Source organism: Dysidea avara, chromosome 1 (assembly GCF_963678975.1).
Source record: "Dysidea avara chromosome 1, odDysAvar1.4, whole genome shotgun sequence".
NCBI lineage: Eukaryota > Metazoa > Porifera > Demospongiae > Dictyoceratida > Dysideidae > Dysidea > Dysidea avara.
This window is the reverse complement of record NC_089272.1, coordinates 18,013,266-18,041,249: the sequence shown is the minus strand read 5'-3', so window position 1 is coordinate 18,041,249 and position 27,984 is coordinate 18,013,266. Positions and strand designations below refer to the sequence as shown.

At 37.8% G+C, this 27,984-nt stretch overlaps 1 protein-coding gene across 1 annotated transcript; it reads right to left on the bottom strand.

Moving 5' to 3' along the window:
• Positions 1–37: 37 nt before the first annotated feature.
• Positions 38–27,923, bottom strand: LOC136264171 (uncharacterized). Its single transcript, XM_066058909.1, has 2 exons — positions 27,789–27,923; positions 38–1,396 (listed from the first exon to the last, which is right to left on the bottom strand). The coding sequence occupies exons 1-2, from the start codon at positions 27,921–27,923 to the stop codon at positions 38–40; spliced, it is 1,494 nt and encodes a 497-aa protein (XP_065914981.1).
• Positions 27,924–27,984: the final 61 nt, after the last annotated feature.

Below are 27,984 nucleotides of genomic sequence, written 5' to 3'. Positions count from 1 at the left end.
TATGATATGCTCAGTTTTCATATGTTTATGTCACACTTCATTTACCTGTAACAGCAAAGACCCAAGAGTTTTTATCTGACACTGGATCATTGCTAGCTCCACATCCTTCAATACCTTGTACTACTCCTCTTTCAAAGATAATGTAATAAGTCTGCCTCTCAGCGAACAAATAATTTGGTACAACTGTTACTGTCAGATTGTTAAACGTTATTTCTGATGATGAAGAAGTATCAATCCTGTGCACTTCTCTCTCTGAATAGAACTCATAAAAGACAAGATGAGCTGATAGAGAAGGCCGTTTCACAGCTCTATCAAATCTAATAAGTATTGCAATGTTCAATGGATGAAATAGTTGCTTAGTTGATAAACTGCTGTCTTGGTATGGTATTGGAGGGTAATAACCAGCAGCAAGAAGAACACAGCGTTGTTCGCTAGCTACACCCACAGAGTTTAAAGCTGTGTAGCAGAATAAATGAGTCTGATTTTGCTGAGATGCTACTGGTGTCCATGCAACATTAACATAATAAACATTAGTGCCTGGTGTACGCTGTATCTGTCCTCTGTTTGTACCAATTGGTGAGACTGTTTGAAATTCAACTATTGAAAGGCTTGAACTAAAGCTATTGGCAGTTAGTTGGGTGGTAAAAGTTGCTCCTGGTGTAATTGATATACACACTCCATTTGGTAAAGTAGGATCAATGAATTGTGGCTGGGCAGAACATGCTTCAGTAGCAGGAATAATTAGAATCAAGAACTGAAGAGCAACATTGCTTAAAGGCCGTGATGATCCAGGCATAAAATCTTCTATCATTAATGCTGCTGCTTGATATCCAGTTCCTCTATTTGCTTCATATCTAATGGTGCATGAGTCAGAATCAAGAGTAGCCCCATAAAATGTGGACGTGTGACAAATCCCACTACATTCTACTCCTTCTGCCCATCTACAACGAACTATGTCATTATCTGGATCACTGACTGCTAAAACAATGGTATGATTGCATCCCTGCTGTAAACGTAGAACTGGAGCAGTAATGGCTCGTGGTGATGAATTGATTAATCCAGTGTCACTTCTCCTTGCTACAGAAAATGTGGTTGATAGATTCCACCAGCCAAATCCCACCCAGCAACATCCTGCAAAGCCAATTGTAACTGTATTATCAGAATTGGTGCTCGCAAAATTGATTTCGTATTGATATTCACCATATGACCAGTCCTCTTGACTGCTATAATCAGTGCAAATGTATTGCAATGATGCGGTTGTACCTGAACACCCATATTGGCATGTGAATGACCCTAGACCACTAATTGCAGTTCTAGTAGAAACTGTAGTATCATCACAGTGTGTTGCTGATCCACCTGAGCTTCTTCTCCATGAAATATGATAAGAGATTTCTACCTGTAAACCATTACAATAAGGCACAATTTTAATGTAACAATTAACACTGACGAATTTGATAGTAAATGATCATATTGTATGATTGCCTATGTACACATAATTATTAGGGTGGCTTCACAGGGTTTCTGGATGTTTGAAAATTGAGATGCCATAGTAGGGCAATCACCCTAATACAACAGTCAAGTATTTATGTGATACGTTATTTTTAAATCATTCTGAAATTCAAGTTCATAAGATAAATTTCTATTGGGCCCAGACCCCCTACATCAGCATGCTTAACATGCTAATGTGCTTCTCAAACTACTTATAAAGTGCAGGTTTATGTCTCCCTTTCTGTATAATTGTAGCTAAAATGCTGTGTAGCTAGGCCCAGGTATCATTAAAAGTCTGGATTGTAGAAGTAACCAAAATTCCTGCAGCCTCCTCTATAGTTAGTTATCACACAACAAAAACCATGTACCAATACTGTCTACACTAACTCTGTACTTTATGTCAGTATTGGAACAATTGCAGAAGTCCAACGTATTGCCTATACTGAGACAAAAATGGACCACTGGTGCTAATACTATCCTAACATCAAAATAGTATTTGGATCATTTATTAGATCTGTGGTCCATCTTGTCTTAGTATAGGCAGTATTTTGGACTACTAGTTTCAATACCTACATAAATTGGGAGTCAGTATAGGCAAAATTGATAGATGATTTTGTTGTGTTACCAGATATCTAACTATAAGTACGTATGTACGTGTATGTATGTTATGCACACATTCAGTAGAATATTACATGAATAAAACTGTGTGTGATTGTCTGACCTAAGGTAGTATGAAGCAAAACTACCATAGGATATATATATAACAACTTTGATATCAGATAAAATTATTAAAATTTTGTTCTTATCTTTGATTTTAAACCATTGTTAGGGTCAGGGTGACTATGGCACTCATCAAACAATTACTGTTTAGTATGTTTCTTCCTTAAAATGATGAATGGCACCCACTAAAATGCTGCCTCTAAAACATCACAGAATATCATACAAGACAAAAATCACTTTTGTGGAATAGTCTTGCTGCATGTAACATCAGACCTGGTATTAAAAACAAGAAAACATAGATGGTTGAATATTGAATTTTAATAATGTACTACAAAAAATAATATTAAGAATTTGCACTGTACCATAAGTACACATGTGCACAGTTGTACTTCTCGTGATTGTAAGAACATGCTATCAATTTGTATCTGGGTTTTGTTGAATTTCACTGAAACTCTACATGGTGTTAGTTTCAGGATATAGTACTCATTTTCTTCATGGATAACCTGGAGAATTGGACTTGTGTACTATTGCAGAAAGATGGCGGCAGTGGAAGCAAATGATGTGATTATTTATCAAACCAATTATGCCTACTGAATCCAAAAGGGAGAAGTGCAGTGACCCTCCTCTACACAGGCTTGGAAAGATGTATATTTGCCAAAGTTGAGGCACACTGTAAGCTGCCCAAACAGAATGTCACAACAGAGCGATACCATTTTAACATGCAAGCACAAAGTAAGGAGGAGACAGTTAACCAGAACAGTATGTGTTGAAACTAGTAAAAAAATTGTGGGCTCAGCAACCTAGAAGACCAACTATTCAGCGACAGAGTCATTTGTGGCACATGCTCAGAAGCTGTAAGGCCATTACTACCGTGTGTTGATGACCTAAGGCAATTTTTGTCCGACAGATGCAGAATCAAAAAAGAGCACCCAATATATTGCTGAAACTAGTGTAGAAGTTTTTGGATTAAGACAGACGTTGCGTGCATATCATAACATCCATATCATATCAAGGTGACTGTCTAACATCCATATCAAGGTGACCATCAAGGTCACCAGGTAGTTCTCACACAGCAAAGGCATGCTTGTGGTCTCACACATCCTAGAAAGCAGTGTCCTGTATAGCAAAAAGTTCCTTAAAGGCAAACAATACAATCATTTAGCAGAAGTCTAACTGATACCATAAAACAGACTGAACGGTGTGGGAGTCCCAGTGACTCAGATGATGATAGACATTGATGCCATCAAGAAGGACACAGAAATTTCCAACAATAACTGCTACTCAGCACTCCAAGCAGAAGGCAAGAAAGTAGCAATTGTGCCGGCATAATTTTGGGTATAAATGGGAATCAGAAATTGTGCTACAGTAGCACTTTGAGGTAATTATAAAGCTTTAATAGTGGAAAATCTGCAGATTGAACAATTCCCTTAATAGAATTACACAATATTACTACTCTAATAAAACAGTCACATACAAATGAAATACTTTAATATAGCAATCAGCTAAAAGAATAGAAAACTATTTGAAGCTAAAATCAATACAAATAGTATAATATAGCAATAAACTAACAATATTGGCCATAGATGGTGACAGGGAATAATGTCATTATTAAATGCATAATAGGTGCACTGCTCAAAAGAATTTTGCTCAATATTTTTTAGCCTCATTCCTAGTAGAGAGCATCTTGCTGAATTCAGTATATCACAAGTTGACCACTAAAAAGTGCAAAACACCAAACTTACATGTTGGAAATCTGAAAGTAGTGTGTATAATAGCAATCTGATCTGCAGATATAAACAGTTACTCTTTTAAATACTGTAGTCAACACAATCAACACCACACAAGACGATTCCAGGCCTGTCAGTATCACAGGAGTTGAGATCACTTTAAACATGCATAACTCATGACTCAGATTATTCTGTCCAATTGTATCCAAACAGTGGCATAGCCAGGAAAAATATTTTTACCAAGGCAAAATTTATACATTGACCTAATTGAAAGGGTCTGCTTCTGACTCAACTGACTCACAAACGCTTTTAAGTATGGGTGATACAGTATTACAGGTTGACTCTCTGGTTGGATGGTAGAAACTGTTTAGAAGACTAAGAGCATGTTTCTACATGTCAAGTAATGCTCCAGCATAGTTAATGCTATGGTATACCATGGTTTAATTATTAGACTAGTTTAATCCTTCAGTGCTGGTCACTGTAAAGTGCTAATAATAATAAATAATAATAATAATTGTACTCAACACATAAACTGACTTACTCCAGAGATATTTTGAGTGGTCAAGCCATCCATTAACTGAAACAGAGGTCATAGTCATGCACACTATACTTTTTTATTGATCTGATGTGATATTAAAGTCAGAGATTATCTCTTTCATGTGATGCTCAACTGCATGTGCTAAGCATATCAAGCTAGGGAGTCTGGGAGCATGTTCCTTCAAAGAAAACTTTGAACATATATGATTGGAAATGGCATGTGGAGGCTATTTTTTGATTGTAACTGCTAATGATGAACAATTAGCTCAAGCAATGCCATGCAGTTGTTGATAGGGTTGGCAATGAAAAAATCGACCCTCTTTGGATTAACTTGTAACTTAGGGGATGAAGACTACCAATGGTCTAGTTTTAAATGGTGGGTTCGGTAGTGACCAAATTCTTTCCGTTTGGGATGTAGCGCTCGGGTCGTAAATTTTGATGGATTTTGGCTCATTTTCATAAAAATGGGTAGGAACATCTAGAATGCTGTCCATTGCTATTGTAGGTTATTGGGTGAGGTGTTCTATAAAATACACTTGTTTAAAAGGTGATTCGCTGTACTTCAATTTTCGCTAAAACAGTGCTTGACGCAATGTTTATTCTAGGGCTGAAATCTCTGATTCACCCCCTAAAATTGTGAGTGACTGCTACACTACACTTAGGTTCAGCTTGTTTTAAAATGGCACACAAAACTTTAAAATACTCTCAGATTCAATATCAGATTATTTAATTTTTAAACGTCTCCTAGGGTACATATACAATGAGAGTCCAAGTTTACCCAGTTTAGAGCGTAAGTTTGTAAAATATTCAAAGTGGCATGCACAGTCAGCAAATATACTGCCAGATTAAATCTCAGAAATCCTAATTTAAAAAATCCATAACCATGAAAATACCCTAATATTCAGTTTGAAATAGCCTATAAGTTTCTTGGAAGACATCCACCCATGCAGTTGGTATTATACATGCAATGATCATCAATACAATATCTTAGTGATCTCACACAAATTCTTTATTCACCAGATTCAACAAATACAGTGCACTACTAATAGCATACATGAGCCTCGAGGTGCACATGGTTGTCCTAGATATTACATCATTATGTCATCACTATGCATTGTGCTCTACCAACCATAGGATTTGGCTTCACCCAATCCACACAAAAATCAAAATTAACACTCATTACACAGCTTACGTAAATGACTAACCGGTTTCACAACTATTTCAAATTATAGTGAACTTGGACAACTATGGACTTTCAGTCACCTGGTCACCCCAAAATTCCTGATTCCCCCCATAGGAGAAATCCTAGAATAAACACTGGCTTGACGGGTCTGCAATGAAAAATTAACCAACTGAAACCTACCTACTTAACGAAGTCCAAGGTTGGTTTACTAACTCCCAGGCACCTTTTTGGACCTTATTAAGTGGAAATTTACAGTGTTTATGTACCAACGCAAACTGATGCCCTCTCTCACGCTATTATCGATTTAAGAAAGTCCGCAGCATCTGTTTCACCAAGAATACGCATCCGTTTTCTATAGCATAGTGACCACCATGTAATGCACCATTCATGGAAACATTGAAGCGCTCTGAACAGCGTCGCTTATACTGCTGCCCATTGTTATTTGAAAACCTGAAAAATCGAGAAAAGTTAGAATACGCGCTACAGACACAGCAAGGGGAATCACCGTATTATTACCCTATTGTTTTGATGTAGGCTTGGGTAGGATTGATTACCCAGATTTGGAGGAGAAACAATAGAGGTTGATTTTTTCATTGCCAGCCCTATTGTTGACTCACTGGAATTTTTGAAAAGTAATTTAAAAGCAAATGATTTAGCCCAAGCAGCGTAATGAGAACTGTGTCATGCACAAATGCTCTATTAGAGTGTTATTACGATGACTGCTCTATTAGAGTATCTCGATCTTTTTCATACAAATTCAAGGAGCTGAAAAGTGGTCCAGCCAATGCCATGCAGACGTGTCACTGTGGGCTCCAGCACTACAGCCATAGATTCTCATCATGTGTGGTGCAGTAATGCTGTCTAGTAACGTTTGAGTAGAAAATTCGGGCTACCAAAACTCAGGCCTGCTCAGCCACAATTGTTGAGTATTTTTTACCGATGGTAGCTACGCCACTGCCAAAGCTGTCCAAAGGCCTGGATTGTCTCAACTGATCTATCTGTCACCCCAGTTGTAATCTCATGCCAAAACCACCCTGTGGTCATAACGGATATTGAATGAAATGGAAACAATGCCAATGGGTGTGATAAGAAAGGTAGATGACCTCACAGACTGGGTGATTTCACTTGTGGTAATTGAAAGCCAAAGCTAAAGAAACTATATACATGTCTGTCTCGACTCCAGACCTCTCAACTATGCCATTCACTGAAAGCATTTCCAGCTCCCAACTCTTGGGGAAATAACAACTCGGTTATCAAGAGCTTGTGTTTTCACCAAGCTAGATGCCAGTCATGGCTATCAGCAAATACTTTTGTCAGATAGTGAACACCTTCAGTAGTAAAAATTGGTATGTACTATGAATTCTCTTCGGATCAAGTCTGCCCAAGAGATCTTCCAGAAGAGGATGAACCAACTATCTGGTGACCTGCCTGGAGTAGAAACTGCATGATATTGATGACATTCTTGTGTAGGGAACCAGCCAAGAAGAGCACAATGGCAGGTTAACTGCAGAGATATGAAGAGATCTGGGAATGAATTTTGCCTAGAAATTAATTATCCCAAGTAATCTTCAACACCTTTTCTGTTGTATGGTTGAGTATGTTTGTGATTTCCCTCACCTTCAAAGAATCTTACTTTGAAAAAGGATAAATGTTTGTTTGGATTCTCAGAAGTGGGAAAATTCTCAATGCCACTGGTGTAACACCAGATCACAATGGACCTCAATACACATCAGTAGAGTACAAAGAGTTTAGCGGAGCATGGGGATTCAAGCACACCACTTTAAGTCCGTATCACCCACAAGCCAATAGTCTAGTAGAGAAATCAGTTCAAGTCGTTAAGCAATTATTAAAGCAGACAGAAAGGATCCCTGCTTCAGTTTGTTAGAGTATAGAAACAAAGCAGTGAACAATATCGGCTCTCCAGTGCAATTAGTGATGGATCACAGATTGAACTCACTGCTATCATGCACTCCAGAACTATATACTAGCTCCTCAAACAATTGAAACACAGAAGGTGATGGAATCCATCCAGTATGTAGGCACAGGAAGAGAACAGAAAATACTACAACAGAAGTATCAAAGACATGCTTCCCAAATTGCAACCATGCAACTCTATAGAATTCAAATAAGTAGAAAGTGGGTTCCAAGAGCAGTGAAAAGACTAACTGAGACACCAAGATCATACAAAATATTTTGGCTGCCTGCCAGCCCGCTCACCCGCTTACCTACAGTTGCAAGAATAGTGGCCAAACAAAGCAACACATGGCCACTATTTCTCACCTCAATAACAAACTCACTTGTGGCATATGCCTTTAGGGCTCCAACAAGTGTCTGCCTTTTGTCTTTTCAATTACATGGTTGTGTTTTTCTTCATGCAAAGAAACCATGCTTAACTGTGTTTTTTTTTGCATTGACACTTTCCATAGTGGAGCGTATTTAGACCCTACAAAACTAGGATAAAATTGGTGCTGATATGATTTGATTGTGTAGTACAATTTAGTGCTAGTTCAACATAAATATGCTCTGTGCAATTAATGGATATAGACTGCTCTATTACAGTTACTGACTGCTCTGTTAGAGTGTGTCACCATTACGGGAATTTCTACAGGTAATATGATACAACTATTCTGTCTAGTACATTGACATTATGTTAGACACCTATGTATTATATGCCACCATTTTTATACTGTTACAATGTTATGGATATTTGTGATTGGCAACAGCCTCCTAACTATAGAGCAATAACATAATACAGCCGTTAGGTCCTAGGCTACTAGAAATATATCAGATAATTATACTTTCTAACACTTATCAGTGAAGAAAACCACTCCTTGTTTATGGTGCACACTACTACATTTCCTGTACATATCATGTAGGCCTTTTCAAATGAGAATGTAATTTCCTGTCCTTTGCACATGTCATATCTAAAGCTCCCACATTGAATGCTTCCTAAACCATTTCCTGTGCTGTTGTAGCTCCATGCTGAAAACAAGATGACTTTTGCTATTATAATATCCTCCACCTTCAGTAATCTACATGCCAATTTTTTAGCATAATTATTGCTTCAACACTTCTCAGAAATTAGCCTTCAAAAACAATTAAAATATATATGATAAAGCAAACAGTTATGTTACAGTACACTGACTAAATATATATCGCTACTAGTGGTAGGGCCAGTAAGGGCTGAGCATGCAAGGGAGAGGTGTGGTTGTAAAAGAATAGCTATAACTGGTAGCTGTTTGCGCAATTCAATAAGGCATTCTATTTATCTCTGGTAGGAAATCATCTGCATCTGGAGTAATCTTTGCTTGCTGCTGAAGATGGAAAAACCAGGCTTGGATAGTATGATGGCTGTATTGAACAGGAAATGGCTGAATCATTTGTGTTGTGAAATTGACATGCAGAAAAACAGAAGCTAGCATTCATTTGGGAACTCTGATGAATAAGCTGATTGAACTGGTACTTCACCAAAAATATCACCAATATGTTGTCACACTTACAGGGTAAACCATTTATAGGAAGATGCTGATAATCAGTATGTAGATAGTGATAGATCAACTGTCTAACCTTAACCTTTTCTGGCTTGGAAGAAGATGAGGTAAAAACTTTGAAGATATAGCATGAAAACTAATGGTGTGTAACAATTAGCTACTTGCCACACCTACCAGCCAAACCACTTAGCACAATTAATATAATGAGCCAAAAACCAGTACCTATATAGACAGACTAATAAAATCTGAAAGACCTTTCAGAAGAATTGTATTTGAAATTGTTTAACTACAGTGTACCTGTAGCAATTGTACAATCAAGATACTCTAATAGTACAGTCACCCTATTAGAACAGTCAGTTATGTCGCCATGTAGAGACTTTAACTGCATAACAAGTCACCTTACAGAGATTTCAGCTACAAAACATCATCCTGTAGAGAGGTCAACAACATTAAAAGTTACCCTGTAAAGAGTTGAGTTATGTTACAAGTCTCCCTCAGCTATATACATTACAAGTCACCCTATAGAGAGTTCAGCTACGCACAAACGTGTAACCCTGTAGAGAGTTAAACTATGTACAAGTCATTATGTAGGGTGTTCAGCTACACAAGTCACCATGCAGAGAGTTCAGCTGTGCTACAAGTGAATTCAGCTACTGTACATTACAAGTTATCCAGTAGAAGGTTTAGCTACGTAATATATTACGAGTCTCCCTGTAGAATGTTCAGCTACATAACAAGTCACCCTGTGGAGAGTTTAGCTACATCCTGTAGAGAGTTCAGCTATATTACAAATCTCTCTATAGAGAGTTCAACCATGTAACAAGTCACTCAGCAAAGAGTTTAGCTACAAACAAGTCATCCTACAGAGAGTTTAGCCACAAACAAGCCGCCCTGTAGTGCATTCAGCTATATCAATAACTATTAGAATGTTCAGCTCTATGGTTTTTACAAATTAGATAATTTAGATTTATTTTAATAATTAACAAAATTGTTCAAACAAATAATATAGAACACAAATAAAAGTTGTGCATATTTTTCATTCTTCAAAGCTTTTGGGGGCAAAGAGTTAATCTTTATACCAAAGCAGATAAGCTGGATGCAGCCTTTCCAAACAGCCAGAGCAAAAATATTGTGAAATTGAAGGTGGCTGATAGCCAAGAAATGGCTGCAATGATGTTAATTCAAATCATTAGCAACATCATTAAAATCTTCAAAATTTTCAAAGAAATCAACATGTCAGATCAAAAAACTTGTTGTATCCAGAATAGTTAGATCATGAGATATTTAGTATCCAGAAATGTAAGGAAATTCTTTCATAAGAAAAGAAGTCAAATTTAATATTCTTTAGAATCCATACAATACATAGCACATGTGATGCTTAATATGAGAAAGTATTCATGAAATATTTTACAACAAAGTTTCAAGATAAGATTTCATAGAGGTTGTACGAGGTTTCAAAGGAGCTGCAGATTTTTTGGATGAAAAGCATAAAGCATAACAGAGAATATTAAATTTGCAGCATAAATGGGGAAATTCTGTCACAATAAGTAAAATTTCTACTACAACAAACACATAGTCAAGGCTGACCTGTATTGGATGGTGAAATAATTTCTGACAGCATTGTACTACAGTCTTAGGCCAATCTTATACTCAATGGCATAAATATACTTGCAGACAGAATAAACACTTTGCATTGTGGATTTGAGTTTCAAAACATCACACCATTGGTGTCTATCATCACACATGCAGTCACGTGTTAATTGGTATATGCAGATAGTATCTGGAGTATTTATACAAGGCATGGAAAAGCAGTCTAGCTCAGCACCACAATTGAATTTTGTATTATCCTACATGTCCAACTTGAATAAAACGATGGATAGTGTTGAATCAGCTATACAGCTACAGATATAACAATCTAGTGAATTCCTGGACACTGCAATAGTAGATGTCTCTCCAGGATTACAGTGAGACTGAGGTAAGAATCAGACCAAGCAAATAATAGATTCTAAAAAACAGTCAAACACTCTAACAGAACAGTCACCGTTTTTGCATTAGAAGTGTTTAAATGCTTCCCATTGAAAATAAGTTCTTGGCATGGTGCTGCAAATGCAAGTTACGTATTACCCTCAGCAACTGTATACCATCACTAGTACTACTACTCATGTATTAATGAAGACTGCTTGAACACCATTATTATTTTACACGCAAAACTGTACAAAAATATTTAGTAGTAGACTAAAATATCTGGGGGGCTATGTATGCTCCAAGATCTCCTACTATTATACCAACCTCCCCTTTCCAAACCCTGAATCCTCCTTCTGTTATTTGCATAGTTATTGCAATTGATGTTGTCACACTTCAGTCTTCATTCACATTACAATCATCAGAAGGCATAACCAACAAAAGAAAAATGCATATCTGAAAAGCACACGATCACATGATGGGCAGAAAAATGAGGAAAAGCATAATAGTAAGTTTTGGGTCAAGCCTAAAATATGGTTTTTGATCCACCTGCTTGCCTGCTAGAGTACATTCTTCTTGCATGGTCAGTGCACTTTTTCCAGTCATTAGGTTAGTGACTTGCATACATGGCTAGCAATTAATACTCCAACTTATCTCTACCCACCCAATGACAAGGAAAAGCAGTCTGGCTATGCAACTGTGATGTGAGACCACCTGCCAGCTTGATTAGTGAAAATTTACTAGGCTGTCCACTTAAACTAGTTTCATTTTTGACAACTTATATTTTACAAACAGCTAAAGGTATTTGCTCTAATAGAAGTGTCAACTACTCTAATGGAACATCCAGATAGACTTCACTTAAGCTCATTAAAATGTAAGGAAAAATGACCAGTGTATGAATGAGCTGATATTGAACCAGCACTATCTCACTATTGTTTACCAAACATATCGCCAGATATTTGAAATTCTTCAACTTTCCATGTATACTGTATTGATGGGTTACTGTATTGATGGGTTACTGTATTGATGGGTTACTGTATTGATGGGTTACTGTATTGATGGGTTACTGTATTGATGGGTTACTGTATTGATGGGTTACTGTATTGATGGGTTGCTGTATTTGACGGATCACAGATCAATGGATCACATGATGAACATATCCCACTATTCATTGGAAATGGTTATAAGTATTGTGTCAGTGTTGTAACTAATAATAATAACGAAACATCGCACTTTAGGTACACTCACTTCATTGCTAAAAATAATGCTCACACACCGTTACAGATTACGGATTTAGCTACAGCCATTTAGCTACCTGATCACTGTGACAATTGAAGTATAGGCAACCTTCCTTGTTTCATCACTTTTTTAGCTATTCCCTTGTTTCACTACTTTTTGATCCCTAATCCAACTTAAAATTCCTAATTTTCCCTTCTAGATACTTGTTTGAATTATGACAAATGAACCAGCACATACTGCATTAAAAGAAAGAATGCTGCCAGGAATGCCATAAAAGTAATTTTGTATCAGAACGTGCTCCCTAACAATTAATTATGTATCAGAAAGGGAGGACCAGCATTACAAATGAAGAACAGTATGAGAAGCATCTCTACAATCAAGCCAGTCACTACAGAAAATACAGGCAGTAAGCATAATAGCCAGCACAGCCACAGGAAAGCTGCATCGCACCATCATGAACCAACACAATGACCGACACCTTGCATTGTCAGGGAAAATAATTAGAACACAAAGGAGGACAAAGACAAGGGTATTGCATGCACTGCAGTTGGCAAAAAGGCACATCTTGGGATGAAGAGATGTTGAACAGTGAAGAAATTAAGCCCTTAAGGTTACGGTATAGTCACGGGCAATCATTCAAAATTTTGAATGCCTATCGATACTTTTTGAGCCCATAAAACCAGTCTAGCAGCATGAAAAGTTTTAAATGAAGATGAAGCCCTTCATATTTAATGTTTTTATGTAGCTACAGTGTAGTTTGAGGCAGGTGGAACACTACAATTTGTTGTAGTAACACAAGTAAGCCAGCCCGCACATCGCTCAGCTCCAGCTGTCACTACCATGTTTTTCCGCTGCCAAATACAGCAAAAGCTGTAGGCTCTATTGGCTTTTCTGGGACATAGTGATACTGTATATTAAATTTGTTAGGTCCTGTGGAAGCGTTTTTGGCGTGTTTCTCCCAAGTGACTCGGATACAAGCCTTCAAAGAGCTTGTTTCACCCGAAAAAACTACTAAAAGTTCAATAAAACGTCTATACTACCAGTAACATAAAAAATCGCTTCCACAGGACCTAGATATTTTGGTTGTTTAGTCACTTGTGTTGAAATTATAAGGATTCAGTAATCTGTTGGTCTGGTTTTGGTGGCGCGTTTTTATAAAACATCGCTCTATTGTAGACCACACACCCAAGAACAGTCGTTGTTCTGTAGTAAAAACAAACAAGCACAATTGGTTGTATTGCTAACACAACACAGTTGTTGAAATTATTTATCCCTGCTTGGTTTAAAGCAAGTTTTGTAATTTGTTCCGCCCACGCATTTTAAACTATTCCGTAACCTTAACCCTATCCATTGTTGTGATATGCTTTGTTGGAGGCATCAGTTAGCTAGTTAGTTATTAGTCAGTCATCATAAAATTCTGAAACTTTTTGAAGGGTTTGGGGTTGGTCTGAAGACATTTTTGAGCTTGACTGTACTTAGCCAATGCTACCAAGCTGTCATGAAGGGAAATTGAGGCTGGTTTTAGATATATTGTTGGCTAGAAAAGCCCAGTTCTTTATGATCTTACTACTGCACTGTACGACAAGTAGAAGCTAAAAGTGGTGAAACAGAGAGGCTTCCTACGTAGCTACCTGCAGATATACTAATGCACATTAATTTTAATCCCTAATTCAGTCTATAACCAGCATTACTGAATAATTAGAGACACATCAATGTATCTTCTGGTAGCTGTAGGCAGCTTCGCTATTCTCTTGTTTCACAACAATTTTTCTTTGATGCTCAATATTCTGGTTCTAGGCGGATCAGTGCTTCCTTGGCTTCCATGATAGAGCAATAATCCAATGACTTCTGTATCCTTAATTTACAATTTGATAAATCTGATATTCGCCGGCTTAAACAACAGCATCTGTCTTCTGTTGCTGATTCTGTCAAGTCTCGTCTGGATCCCTTGATGCAGAGGATCGTTGGTCTAAATAGTATGAAGTGTTCTTCCCTGTGGCTGACAGCTCTTCCTATTCAGGAGCAGGGGTTCTACTTAAATAAGCAGGAGTTTCGGGATGCTTTAAGTCTTAGATTTGGCTGGCAATTGTATGATGTCTCCAGTCACTGTGTTTGTGGCACCCCATTCAGTGTAGATCATGCTATGGTTTGCCGCCATGGAGGCCTTACCTTTATTCGTCAGAATGAACTTCGTGACTTGACAGCTGGATGGTTACAAAAGGTCTGTTATAATGTTGCAGTAGAACCACCTTTGTTACCTCTTAATGGAGAGACCATTGTTCTTGTTTCTTCCATTCGTAATGATGAAGCCTGTGCAGATGTTCGTGCAACTGGATTTTGGGGTAGACGCCAGGGTGCATTTTTTGATATAAGGGTTTTTCACCCCAACGCACCAAGCTACCTAAAGACTCAGCCTGCATCACTTTTTCGAAGGCACGAGTTAGAGAAGAAGCGGGAATATGGTGATAGGGTTCGCAGTGTGGAGTGTGGTTCATTTACCCCTCTTGTTTTTTTCTACATTTGGTGGACTTGGTAGGGAGGCAACTATATTCTATAGCCGCTTAGCTGATTAACTCTCTAAGAAACATGGCACACCCTATACCAAGACACTTTCACTAATGCGATGTTCCATCTCTTTTTCTTTACTCCGTTCTGCCATCTTGGCTATCCGGGGCAGTAGGACCATGAGACATGTACATGTGGAGCGCCCCACTACCTCTGATGAACTGCGCCTGGCAGAGGTTCAGCTTGACTCATCTGTTTAATGTGTTTATTTTATTTTGTATCTGTTTAATGTGTTCGTGTACGATTACCATTGTGGGATTGAAAAAAAAAAATAATTTTTCTTTGATCCCCACTTCCAACTTAAAAATGACCTGACTAGGGACCCGCCGATTATGCTGGCATAATTTTGAGCATAATAGGTACCTAAAAGCATTGAGCATATTGCCAGCATAATAAGTTAAATATTTGTACGATAGTATAAATTCTTGCTGGAAAAGGACAATTGCAAAATAAGATCGATATACTCTAATAGAGCAGTCAGTAACTCTAATAGTACAATCATACAACTGACTGTTCTATTAGAGTATATCGATCTTTTCTCTTACATGCAGCAAGAATTCATTATTTGTGTTCCAGCCACTCATTTTTTTCTTTCTATACAGTGTTAAACTAGTAGCGTAGCATATGAACTAAGGCATGAACATTGAGCATAATCGAGCATAATAGGTAAATATTGAGCATTAATTTAAGCATAATAGGTGAATTTTTGAGCAGTGCAGCATAGCATAATAGGTAAAATTATGAGCATAATCGGCGGGTCCCTAGACCTGACCCAAAACTTGTTGTTTTCATACATTCCTCAAATTCCATTTTATTGCTTCTCTGTTATCTATAGTAACAAAGGAATGGACAGCCAAAGTTTCAGCCTTTTGTGATGAATAGTCTTGGAGTTATAGCGCTAGTCAGTTGGAACAGACATAAACTCAATTTGTACAGCAACAACATGATAAATAAATTGAAATGGTTATTCATACGGCATGTATGAATAGTTCTTTGTTTATTTGTATGGCAGTCACATGATCAAAAAAAGATAGATAGTTTTTACTGAACTCCACACGATTGGCTAAAGCTGTTTTTCCTTGCAGGAGACATTACAATACATACGTACAATACAACTACAAAAACAAACGTTATACAGTTAGATACAGTTGTAGACAATACATATACAAAATAATCATTATATAAAAACAAGCTAGTTCAATGATCTTTGCTTTTCAGAAACTCCTAGCTATCTGCATGTGACTGTATGAATAGCACATGAAATATTCGTACTAAAATCACATGGGCTATTTGTATGTGACCGTACGAATAGCAACAGCCTAAATAATAACTACACTAATAACTACATAATATTTTGTTACAAATAGCTAAAATTGTTAGATGCAAGATTCTTGGAACAGTGGGAACAGGAAAAAAGGTATAATGAAAACAACAAGGAGAATTGTCAAAGTTTGCTAAGAAATGATTCCATAAAAATTTCTTCAATTTCTGTTTTATTACAGCTAGACAAAGTGATTGTATATTATCGATTATTGGTGGAGAATTCCATAGTCTATTTAGGTAGGCAAAAATAGGAGTTTGGCATAGTTGTATTGGTATGGGCTGTCTTGTGGTGTAGATTAATGCCAGAAGATCTAGTAGACCCAATAGTGAAGTCGACATATTGTAATTTAAGATGTTAAACTTATTTGTTGGAGTTTTAAGGGATTTGAGATGTCAACCAGCTATTTCGTAATTATACATTTATGGCAACATACCAAGTTGAGTTAATATAGTCTTGTAAAATATTTGGAAATCACACCACCTATGGCATCAGAACTGTAGTGTATTTTGCAAATTCCACCCATAGTTATGTCCTTTACTCAAATTTTTTTAGCCATTCAAATGTGGAATTCTCTTCCATCAGAGCTAAACAACAATTTTTTTGCTACATTGGTGCATGAGAATTTGTACTATCAAATCCATAATTTTGTTATTGCATTGTGTAAATTATGTTATGCTGCCTGTCCTTGTATAAACTGTATGTGTTTTACACGAGGAGTAACCAATGTTTTGGGACTCTCGTACACTATCTGAGAAATCTTATTAGAAATCTATTAAATATTTAGAAATCCCAAATCAAGAACCACGTAAAAATAGATTATTCTTGTTTCCATCCGTTCATGAGTTCAATTATGGCCCCCGCTCTATACATCAATTCAAATCGACAGCGCAAAGTACACCTGTGTCTCTTCTGAAGTTCCTCTGATCCCCTCAGCTATGACTTAGGTTTCCTGCAAAAGTATTAGCAAAAACCTGATCACTATAAAAATCAAAATTAGAGTTATATTGTATATTTTAAATACAGATATATATTTGAAATGATTAAATCTAATCCAAAACAGCCAAGCTGTAAAATAAGTGTGTGGCCCTCAAAAAGGCTATGGTGAAAAAAGATGTGAAATCCAAGGTGGCGGCAAAGAAATGGCTGTGATGGTAGGTTAACGATTAAATATATTTAATAACAACAATTCAGGTGAATTTTTGTGCCGCTTGGTCTTGGCACAAAATTCTCCTGAATTGTCATTATTAAAATTTTAACCTACCATCACAGCCATTTGTTGGCCACCACCTTGGATTTCACATCTTTATTTCACCATAGCCTTTTTGAGGGCCGCACACTTTTTTACAGTTTGGCTGTTTTGGATTAGATTTCATTTCTTATTGTATTTGTATATCCTATGGCCAGCTTTGGGACTTTTTTAACCTATATTTTCTTCTTTACCATAGGAAGAAGAAAAGATGAAGTAGATGTACTTTAAAAATTTTATCAGTAAATGTACAAATTATATATATAATACATATATTAATTACAGAAATCTCCATGGTGGTTTCTTTGTAGCTGAACTCTCTACAAGATAATTTCTTCTAGCTGATCTCTCTACAGGGTGATTTGTTCGTAGCTGAATTCTGTACAGGTGATTTGTTTGCAGCTGAGCTCTTTACAAAATGGTTTCTTTGTAGCTGAACTCTCTACAAGGTAACTTCTTCTAACTGATCTTTCTACGGGGTGATTTGTTTGTAGCTGAACTATCTACAAGGTAATTTCTTCTAGCTGATCTCTCTACAGGGTGATTTGTTTGTAGCTGAATTCTGTACAGGTGATTTGTTTGCAGCTGAGCTCTTTACAGAATGGTTTCTTTGTAGCTGAACTTGATACAAGGTAAATTATCTAGCTGATGTCTCAACAAGGTCACTAGTTTGTAGCTGAACTCTCTACATGGTCGTTTCTTTGTAACTGAACTTTCTACAAGGTGACTTCTTCTAGCTGATCTTTCTACAGGGTGATTTGTTTGTAGCTGAATTCTGTACAGGTGATTTGTTTGCAGCTGAGCTCTTTACAGAATGGTTTCTTTGTAGCTGAACTCGATACAAGGTAAATTTTCTAGCTGATGTCTCAACAAGGTCACTAGTTTGTAACTGAGCTCTCTACATGGTGGTTTCTTTGTAACTGAACTTTCTACAAGGTGACTTCTTCTAGCTGCTCTTTCTACAGGGTGATTTGTTTGTAGCTGAACTCTCTACAAGGTAACTTCTTCTAGCTGATCTCTCTATAGGGAGATTTGTTTGTAGCTGAACTCTCTACAGGTGATTTGTTTGAAGCTGAACTCTCTAAATGATGGTTTCTTTGTAGCTGAACTATATACAAGGTAACTTCTTCTAGCTGATCTCTCTACAGGGTGATCAAGACACGCGGTAGTGTGTCGTGCGGCCCAAGAAGCCGGCGCGCCACACCGAGAGTATATTTACATGAAGAAAATAAACGCGAGTTTCACACCTTTGCAGCTCCGTGATTCCTTATCAGACGTGCCGGCTAGGTAAGGGAGTCCACATTCCAAATTTGAAGAAAATCGCTAAAGCCATTTCCGAGATACAAGCGGCCAAAGTTTGGGTTTTTTTCTTGGTTTTTTTTTCTTCTTCTACTTCTTTTGCACACTTTGCAAAAGCGGCCATAAACCGCTTGAAGAAATGAGCTGAAAATTGCTATGTAGATGGAGTTACTATCGTAGGAGTGCCTTTATGTGGTTTGAAAGGAATCCAGTTAAAGGCGATCGAGATATGACACAAAACCCAACCTGTGTCACAATTACGCGATCGATTTTATGAATAAAAGAACTATCAGTTTTCACGCCTACCAGGCAAACCGCTTAGAGCAGTGAGCTGAAAATCTGTGTGTAGCTGGAATAATTATCATAGAAATTCCTTGCAGTAGTACAGAAGAATTGGATTACAAACCACTGAGTTATGATTCCAAAGTCAACTACGTGTAGCATATGCGAGATCGAGATACTCTAATAGAACAGTCACCCTAATAAAGCATTCAGCTACGTTTATAACTTACTCCATTACAGAATTATATGACATTGCAAGCTATTCTGTAGGGAGTTCAACTACAAACAGTTAATCTAATAGACAATTCAGCTACAAGCAAGTCACCCTGTAGAGAGTTCAGCTACAAATATGTTGCTGTAGAGATTCAGAACATTATAAGTCAAACTGAAGAGAATTCAGCTATAAACAAGTCACCTTGTAGAGACAACAAGTCACTCTGTAGAGAATTCAGCTACAAACAAGTCACTGCGTAACGGGTTCAGCTACAAAATAGCTACCCAGTAGACTAGATTAGCCACAAACAAGTTACTTTATACAATGTTCAGCTACAAGTAAGTCACTCTGTAGAGACTTCAGCTACAAACAAGTTACTCTATAGTACAAACAAGTCACCGTGTAGCTGGAGAGTTCAGCAACCAATCCAAAACACCACTCTGTAAAGAGTTCAGTTATACAAACATGTTATAACTCTATAGAGAAAGTTATAACTCTATAGAGAGATCAGCTAGTAACAATTAGTCATCCAGTGGAGAGATCAGCTAAAAGACATCACCTTATAGAGAGTTTAGTTACAAAGGAACCACCATGTAGAGAGTTCAGCTGCAAACATATCACCCTGTAGAGAGTGCAGCTATGAACAGATCACCCTGTAGAGAGTTCAGCTAGAAAAAGTCATCCTGTAGAGAGATCAGCTAGAAGTAGAGAGTTCAACTACAAACAAATCACCCTGCAGATATTTCAGCTACAAACAAGTCACCCTATAGACAGATTAGCTAGAAGAAGTTACCTTGTACAGAGCTCAGCTACAAAGAAACCATCATATAAAGAGTTTAGTTGCAAAAAAATTACCCTGTAGAAAGTTCAGCTGTGAACAGATCATCCTGTAGAGAGATCAGCTAGAAGAAATCACCTCATAGAGAGAGCAGCTACAAAGAAACCATCCTGTAGAGAGTTCAATTACAAACAGATAACCCTATAGAGAGCTCAGCTACAAACAATTCATCCTGTAGAGAGATTAACTAGAAGAAGTTATCTTGTAGATAGTTCAGCTACAAACAAATCACCTTGTAGAAAGATAAGCTAGAAGAAGTCACCTTGTAGAGAGTTTGGCTACAAACAAACCACCATTTCGAGAGTTCAGCTAGAATGAAGTTACCTTGTAGAGAGTTCAGCTACAAAGAAACCATTCTGTAAAGAGCTCAGCTGCAAACAAATCACCTGTACAGAATTCAGCTACAAACAAATCACCCTGTAGAGAGATTAGCTAGAAGAACTTACCTTGTAGAGAGTTCAGCTACAAAGAAACCACCATGTAGAGAGTTCAGCTGCAAAGCAATCATCCTGTAGAAAATTCAGCCACAAACAAATTGCCCTGTAGAAAGATCAGTCAGAAGAAGTTACCTTGTAGATAGTTCAGCTACAAACAAATCACCCTGTAGAGAGATCAGCTAGAAGAAATTACCTTGTAGAGAGTTCAGCTACAAAAAACCATCATGTAGAGAGTTCAGCTGCAAACAAATCACCTGTAGAGAGTTCAGCTAGAAGAAGTTTCCCTGTAAAGAGTTCAGCTACAAACAAATCACCCTGTGGAAAGATCAGCTAGAAGAAGTCACCTTGTAGAGAGTTTGGTTACAAAGAAACCACCATGTAGAGAGTTCATCTATAAACTAGTGAACTTGTAGAGACATCAGCTAGAAAAAGTTACCTTGTAGAGAGTTCAGCTACAAAGAAACCATTCTGTAAGGAACTGAGCTGCAAACAAATCACCTTTACAGAATTCAGCTACAAACAAATCACCCTGTAGAAAGATCAGCTAGAAGATGTTACTTTGTAGAGAGTTCAGTTACAAAGAAACCACCATCTAGAGAATTCAGCTACAAACAAATCACCCTGTAGAAAATTCAGCCACAAACAAATTGCCCTGTAGAAAGATCAGTTAGAAGGAGTTGCCTTGTAGAGATTTCAGCTACAAAGAAACTATTCTGTAAAGAGTTCAGCTGCAAACAAATCACCTCTGCATAATTCAGCTACAAACAAATCACCCTGTAGAGAGATCAGCTAGAAGAAGTTATCTTGTAGATAGTTCAGCTACAAATGAATCACCCTGTAGAGAGATCAGCTAGAAGATGTTACCTTGTAAATAGTTCAGCTACAAACAAATCACACTGTAGAAAGATCAGCTAGAAGAAGTCACCTTGTAGAGAGTTCAGCTACAAACAAACCACCATGTAGAGAGTTCAGCTAGAAGAAGTTACCTTGCGGAGAGTTCAGCTACAAAGAAACCATTCTGTAAAGAGCTCAGCTGCAAACAAATCACCTGTACAGAATTCAGCTACAAACCAATCACCCTGTAGAAAGATCAGGTAGAAGAAGTTATCTTGTAGATAGTTCAGCTACAAATAAATCACCCTGTAGAGAGATCAGCTAGAAAAGTTACCTTGTAGAGAGTTCAGCTACAAAGAAACCATTCTGTAAAGAGCTCAGCTGCAAACAAATCAACTGTACAGAATTCAGCTACAAACAAACCACAATGTAGAGAGTTCAGCTAGAAGAAGTTACCTTGTAGAGAGTTCAGCTACAAAGAAACCATTCTGTAAAGAGCTCAGCTGCAAACAAATCACCTGGTTGTGTACAGAATTCAGCTACGAACAAATCACCCTGTAGAGAGATCAGCTAGAAGAAATTACCTTGTAGCGAGTTAAGCTACAAAGAAACCGCCATGTAGAGAATTCAGCTACAAAGCAATCACACAGTAGAAACTTCAGCCACAAACAAATTGCCCTGTAGAAAGATCAGTTAGAAGAAGTTACCTTGTAGAGAGTTCGGCTACAAAGAAACCATTCTGTAAAGATCTCAGCTGCAAACAAATCACCTGTACAGAATTAAGCTACAAACAAATCACTTTGGAGAAAGATCAGCTAGAAGAAGTTACCTTGTAGATAGTTCAACTACAAACAATTCACCCTGTAGAGAGAGCAGCAAGAAGAAGTCACCTTGTAGAGTGTTCAGTTACAAAGAAACCACAATGGAGAGTTCTGTGATGAATAAATGTATTATATATATAATTTGTACATTTACTGATAAAATCAGAATTATTTAAAGTACATCTGCTTCTTCTTTTCTTCTTCCTGTGGTAAAGAAAAAAAGATAGGTTTAAAAATCCCCAAAGCCGGCCATAGGGTATACAAATACAAAAAATTTGAAATCTAATCCAAAGCAGCCAAGCTGTAAAAAGAGTGAGACCATCAAAAGGCTATGGTGAAAAAAGATATGAAATCCAAGGTGGCGGCCAAGAAATGGCTGTGATGGTAGGTTAATGGTAAAAAATTTAATAACGACAATTCGGATGAAATTCACCTGAATTGTCGTTATTAAAATTTTCATCACAGCCATTTCATCACAGCCATTTCTTGGCCGCCACCTTGGATTTCACATCTTTTTTTAACGATAGCCTTTTGAGGGCCGCACTCTTTTTTACAGCTTGCAATTGGCTGTTTTGGATTAAATTTGTTTATAGCTGAACTATCTATTGTACTAGATAACTTCTTCTAGCTGATCTCTCTACAGGGTGATTTGTTTGTAGCTGAATTCTGTATAGGTGATTTGTTTGCAGCTGAGCTCTTTACAGAATGGTTTCTTTGTAGCTGAACTCTCTACAAGGTAACTTCTTCTAGCTGATGTCTTTACAGGGTCACTAGTTTGTAGCTGAATTCTCTACATGGTGGTTTCTTTGTAACTGCATCAACTCTCTACAAGGTAACTTCTTCTAGCTGATCTTTCTACAGGGTGATTTGTTTGTAGCTGAATTCTGTACAGGTGATTTATTTGCAGCTGAGCTCTTTACGGAATGGTTTCTTTGTAGCTGAACTCTCTACAAGGTAACTTCATCTAGCTGATGTCTCTACAAGGTCACTAGTTTGTAGCTGAGCTATCTACATGGCACAGTGGTTTCTTTGTAACTGAACTCGCTATACAAGGTGACTTCTTCTAGCTGATCTTTCTACAGGGTGATTTGTTTGTAGCTGAAGTCCCTACATGATGGTTTCTTTGTAGCTGAACTCTCTGCAAGGTAACTTCTTCTATTGATCTCTCTACAGGGCGATTTGTTTGTAGCTGAACTCTCTACATTGTGGTTTCTTTGTAGCTGAACTCTACAAGTTGATTTCTTCTAGCTGAACTATCTCTATCCATAGTTGCATGAACTCCCTACAAGGTAACTTCTTCTAGCTGATCTCTCTACAGAGTGAATTGTTAGTAGCTGGTCTCTCTACAGGATGACTTGTTTGTAGCTGACCTCTATACAGGTTACTTGTTTCTAGCTGATCTCTTAAATTCTCTTCAGGGTGACTGCTCTATTAGGATGACTGCTCAATTAGAGTATCTCGATCTTGCACTTGCTGCACCAAGTTGGATTTCGTGTTGTAACTCCGTGGCTTTAAGTCTGATTCTTCGACACCATTGATGAGCCTTTCTAAGATGATTACTACATCTGTACAACGACTTTCAAAGCATTACCCCAAGCGGTTTATCTGGTAGGCGTGGCAAGCAGTCGTTTTTTTTTATTAGCTAATCTTGATTGCGTAATTGTTACACACTGTTGGTTTTTTTCGTTGTATCTTCCTGGTTTTTACCTCGATTTCTTTCAAACTACAAAAGGTTTGAGGTTCAATAGTTAACCTATTCACCCACCGATTTTCAGCTTCTTCCCATACGCGGTTTACCCTGTAGGCGTGACAACATTTTGGTGTTATTTTTCTTGAATAATCGCTCATAACTCTTTGCCTGTTTATCGTATTCCAGCCAAAGTTGGTACCGAGATGCGCCTTTATACCCCCTTCACTGTGCCAAATTTCAAGGCAATCGTATATGGCGTTCGCGTTTTATAGCAGTTTTAGTAAGTGTGCGACAAGAGGAAGAAAAATAAGAAGAAAAAACCAAGAAACTAAGCCAATTTTTGAAGTCGCATATCTCGGCAACGCGTGAAGCGCTTTCGCTCAAAATTGGAATGTGGAGTGCTGACGTTGGAGAGCATGTCAACAGTAAAAATCGTCTTGTTTCATCAAGGAAGTACAGAGCTACGGAGGTTCGAAAATTGCGTTTTCTTTCTTCCTGTCAATATACTCACTGGTGTTGCGCGCCGGCTTCTTGGGCCGCACGACGCTCTACCGTGTGTCTTGATATTGGGGCTCTCGTATGCCATGTAGGGTTTTTGTGTGGGCGCTGGCAACCCCACCATATGTTTTTGTTGCTCCAACAAGCTAGCTTTGACAATTGTTGAGAATTTAATTAAAATAATAATAATCAATCATTTTAGCATGCATCACCCAAGATTACTATTTGTTTGGATTTCTTGCAAGCTCAGTAAAAAGTAATTAATAGCGTGGGCGGCCAGTTAGTCTACAATTGTTGTTACAGTCTTGCAATCAAACGTTTTCATGAAAAAGTAAGACTTAGGGCTTAGGCCAAGGACGAAGTCAGCTTCTCAAGTAGTGCTTTAGTAGTCTGGTGACGCCCACCCCTTCGCATAGAGTAAGAGTCTGGTAGACTGGTACACTTAGCATCACCAGTTGTTCTGGAGGAATTTGATTTGAATATAATGACGTAAAAAAAATTGTCTTAACGGAAGCGCCTCACCCAAAACTGTGGCCGTGATATTGAACTTTCTTTGCCTTTACACAGGCGAAAATGGATTGGTCTACTTTTATAGAATACACTTGTCTCCTTACCAAGGAAATCAGCCCGGGTTTTTCGCGTATCAAACAAGGCGAAAAGCCCTTCCCTAAATAACTATGATTATTAGCTAACTCCTTCTGTTTCTTTCAGTACTGTTAGGGCATTTGATTCATTCTTTTGACCACAACATAAACAAAAATTCGCTGATTAAACGTGGAGTGTTCTGATTGGTTGCACCACTTTTTGGTAATCCACTATACTAAACATACCAGACCCTTACTCTATGCGAAGGGCGGGCACCACCAGACTAGTGCTTTAGTGAGATCATCATTCTAGACCTTCGAGAAAGCGATTGATTAATTGCGTGATTATTGAACTATATCGATATTATCGCTCAACACTGAAGACATCAGTTAGTCAGTTAGTAGAAATTTCAGCTAAATAGAAAATTACATAGAAACAGGAAATTTTGGGCTTGCTTATTCTTAATCAATACCGTCAAACTGTTTTGAAGGAAAAGTGAGACTGTTTATTGCGACTGAGGTTTTTGGGTAATTTTGAAGGGCAAGTCAAAACAAACCTCCACATTCCCTACTTTGCAGTTCTGCCGTATTGTATGATAACTATAGCTATTGCCGAGAATTCCTCAAATAAGATGTTGATCAGTGATCCAGCAGTGAAGTATTGTTAGTTAAAAGTTTATGAAGCTTAGGAAAAAGTATAGCAGTTTGTTATTTAACCTTGTATAGCTAATGCTTGTATCCTGATAGCCTACTTAGATATACAGTAGTTTCTGTTAATGTTATATTTTGACTCCTTGTCAGTTTCTTTTCTAAGATTTCTCCTTTGGGGGGAATCAGGAATTTGGGGAGTGGCCAGGTGAAAGTCTGCTATATAGTTTCCCAAGTTCACAACTATGTAAACATTTGAAGTAGTTGCAAAGCACTGGTTTGTGGGTCATGACATGATGATTTTGATTTTTGTGATTGGGTGAAGCCAGATTGTATGATCAGGCTTTCTGAGATTAAATGTGGGGGTATTTTTGGTGGCTGTGCATGCAATTTTGAAAGTACTAATTACATTTTCTGAGATTGAATTTTAGGACAATTTTGAGAGTTAAGCATGCTAGTTAGAAAAAAACTGGGTTCTCAGATATAAAATAGCCATCACTAAATGCATAACATTTTGTTGTACCCTAGCAGATTTTTGAATATAAATTGATCTGTCTGAAAGCATTTCAAGGTTGTGTTTACATTTTTTAACCTAGGAAAATTTTACATATTTACTACTATGAGATTGAATCTGGGAGCATTTTTGGTACGTTGTTTTGAAAACAAGCTTCACCTAAGTATAGTATAGTAGTCACTCACAATTTTAGGGAGTGAGTCTGAGATTTTAGGGGGGAGGTTCCCCCCTAACAGCCCTAGAATAAACACTGCTCTCTGCTACACATGTTTTTTTCTACAGGTCCTATTGTGACAAATACTAAAGCGTAAGGTGAGAAAACATAGCTGTTTGGTGTTCACTCAGTCGATCATCCTAGTGTAAGTCCAATAACTGCGGTTTTACTATGAATCCCACATATTTTGACAAAATCAGAACGCATAATATTATGACAACATCTGTTGTTTACGACGGACTGAATAACAGATAGACTAGCTACAACGATTCCCAAATCTGGGGGATTCATAATGGCGACACAGTAGCTACTGAAATTACATCAGAGAGATTGAAGCTTCTTCGCTTGGTAGCTTCGCCAAAAGTTGTGCTAGTTACAGCCAAAGAAGCTGTGGACATTGACTACAAAACTAACCGTCAAACTGCTAGATTAACTTTAACTATAGCTATAAAATTGCTTCCTCGTGTAGCTAAAAGCTCAGTACAAACTCGAATGCAAAAATGGTGGCCAGCATTTAGTGTTGCTAGACGACACTATAACATAGCTAATAATTTATGTTATGTGCGCATAAACACGGGATTGCATTAGCTTCGTTGTAATGCTATCCATTCACACATTAAGCTGAAGGGGCACTGAATTAAGGAACGCGTTGTAAGGTGCAGTCCATCTGTGGCTAAGCACATGAATTAAATTTTTGCGTAGCTGTATCGGTGCGTTTACAGTAACAGTGGCGTCGTTTTCTTACTTAGCCATTTTTAAGATGAATTTTCGGCGCTATGATTGCGCTCCCTCCCACCCGTACGCCCCTAGCTGGAAGTAAAGCCTAAGTTTAGTAAACAGAAAGTCTAGGAAATACATACAAAGTTATCTACGTTGCTAGACCAACGAATTACCACATGGACTGCCAGCATACACATCATAAGACTACAACGGGGGCGTTATCAACAAAGCTCTACATTCCAACAAAACCTTGCATCTTAGACGTTCAAGATGTTTTATGGTGAGATATATTGACTGAGCAATTGAGTTAGCTGCACCATATAGCGAGTATCCTGCAGCACCAATAGCAAGTGGCCTACACCATATGGCCAGCATGAGGTGCAAAAATCATTGACTGGATCGGAACAGCGCGGTAGCTACATGCAGCCAGGCTAGACAATTGCAGCAATTGCCAATGCACCGCTAGAAGTACCTCAAAAGTAGCAACATCAACAATAGTAGAATAAGTGAGTGGTATAGCTAATAGGGTACAATGCTGGCACCTGCAAGCTATACAGGGTTTCTTCACAGCCGCGGTTTGTACGCTTCAACGGAACAGCACTGCGGCAGCAATTATGAGGCTGTAGATTATCTATGTGCACAATATTTCCTTTTCCATAGTTAGCTATCTGTCATTGAATATAGTTACTGTCTCAAAAGTAAAATTAACTTACCTCTCTTTCTGCACCTCCTGGCTTTGGTCGCACCATAAAAATTCCTCCACGAAAATGACTTGACAAAACGCCTGTTACTATCCAAATAAGTATCACAAGAAAAATAGCCAGCTTCCCTCCCTGGCTATCACCCATCATTTTCCAAGGTTGAAATGAATGCAACTTTCCTACTTCGACTTGATTCTCGTATTGAGGC

Excerpts from the sequence above, each read along its gene's own strand:
- LOC136264171 (XM_066058909.1), bottom strand. The coding sequence starts at position 27,923 with ATGGGTGATAGCCAGGGAGGGAAGCTGGCTATTTTTCTTGTGATACTT. Across the intron at positions 1,397-27,788 it reads CAGGAGGTGCAGAAAGAGAG|GTAGAAATCTCTTATCATAT; the intron begins GTAAGTTAATTT and ends AATGGTTTACAG.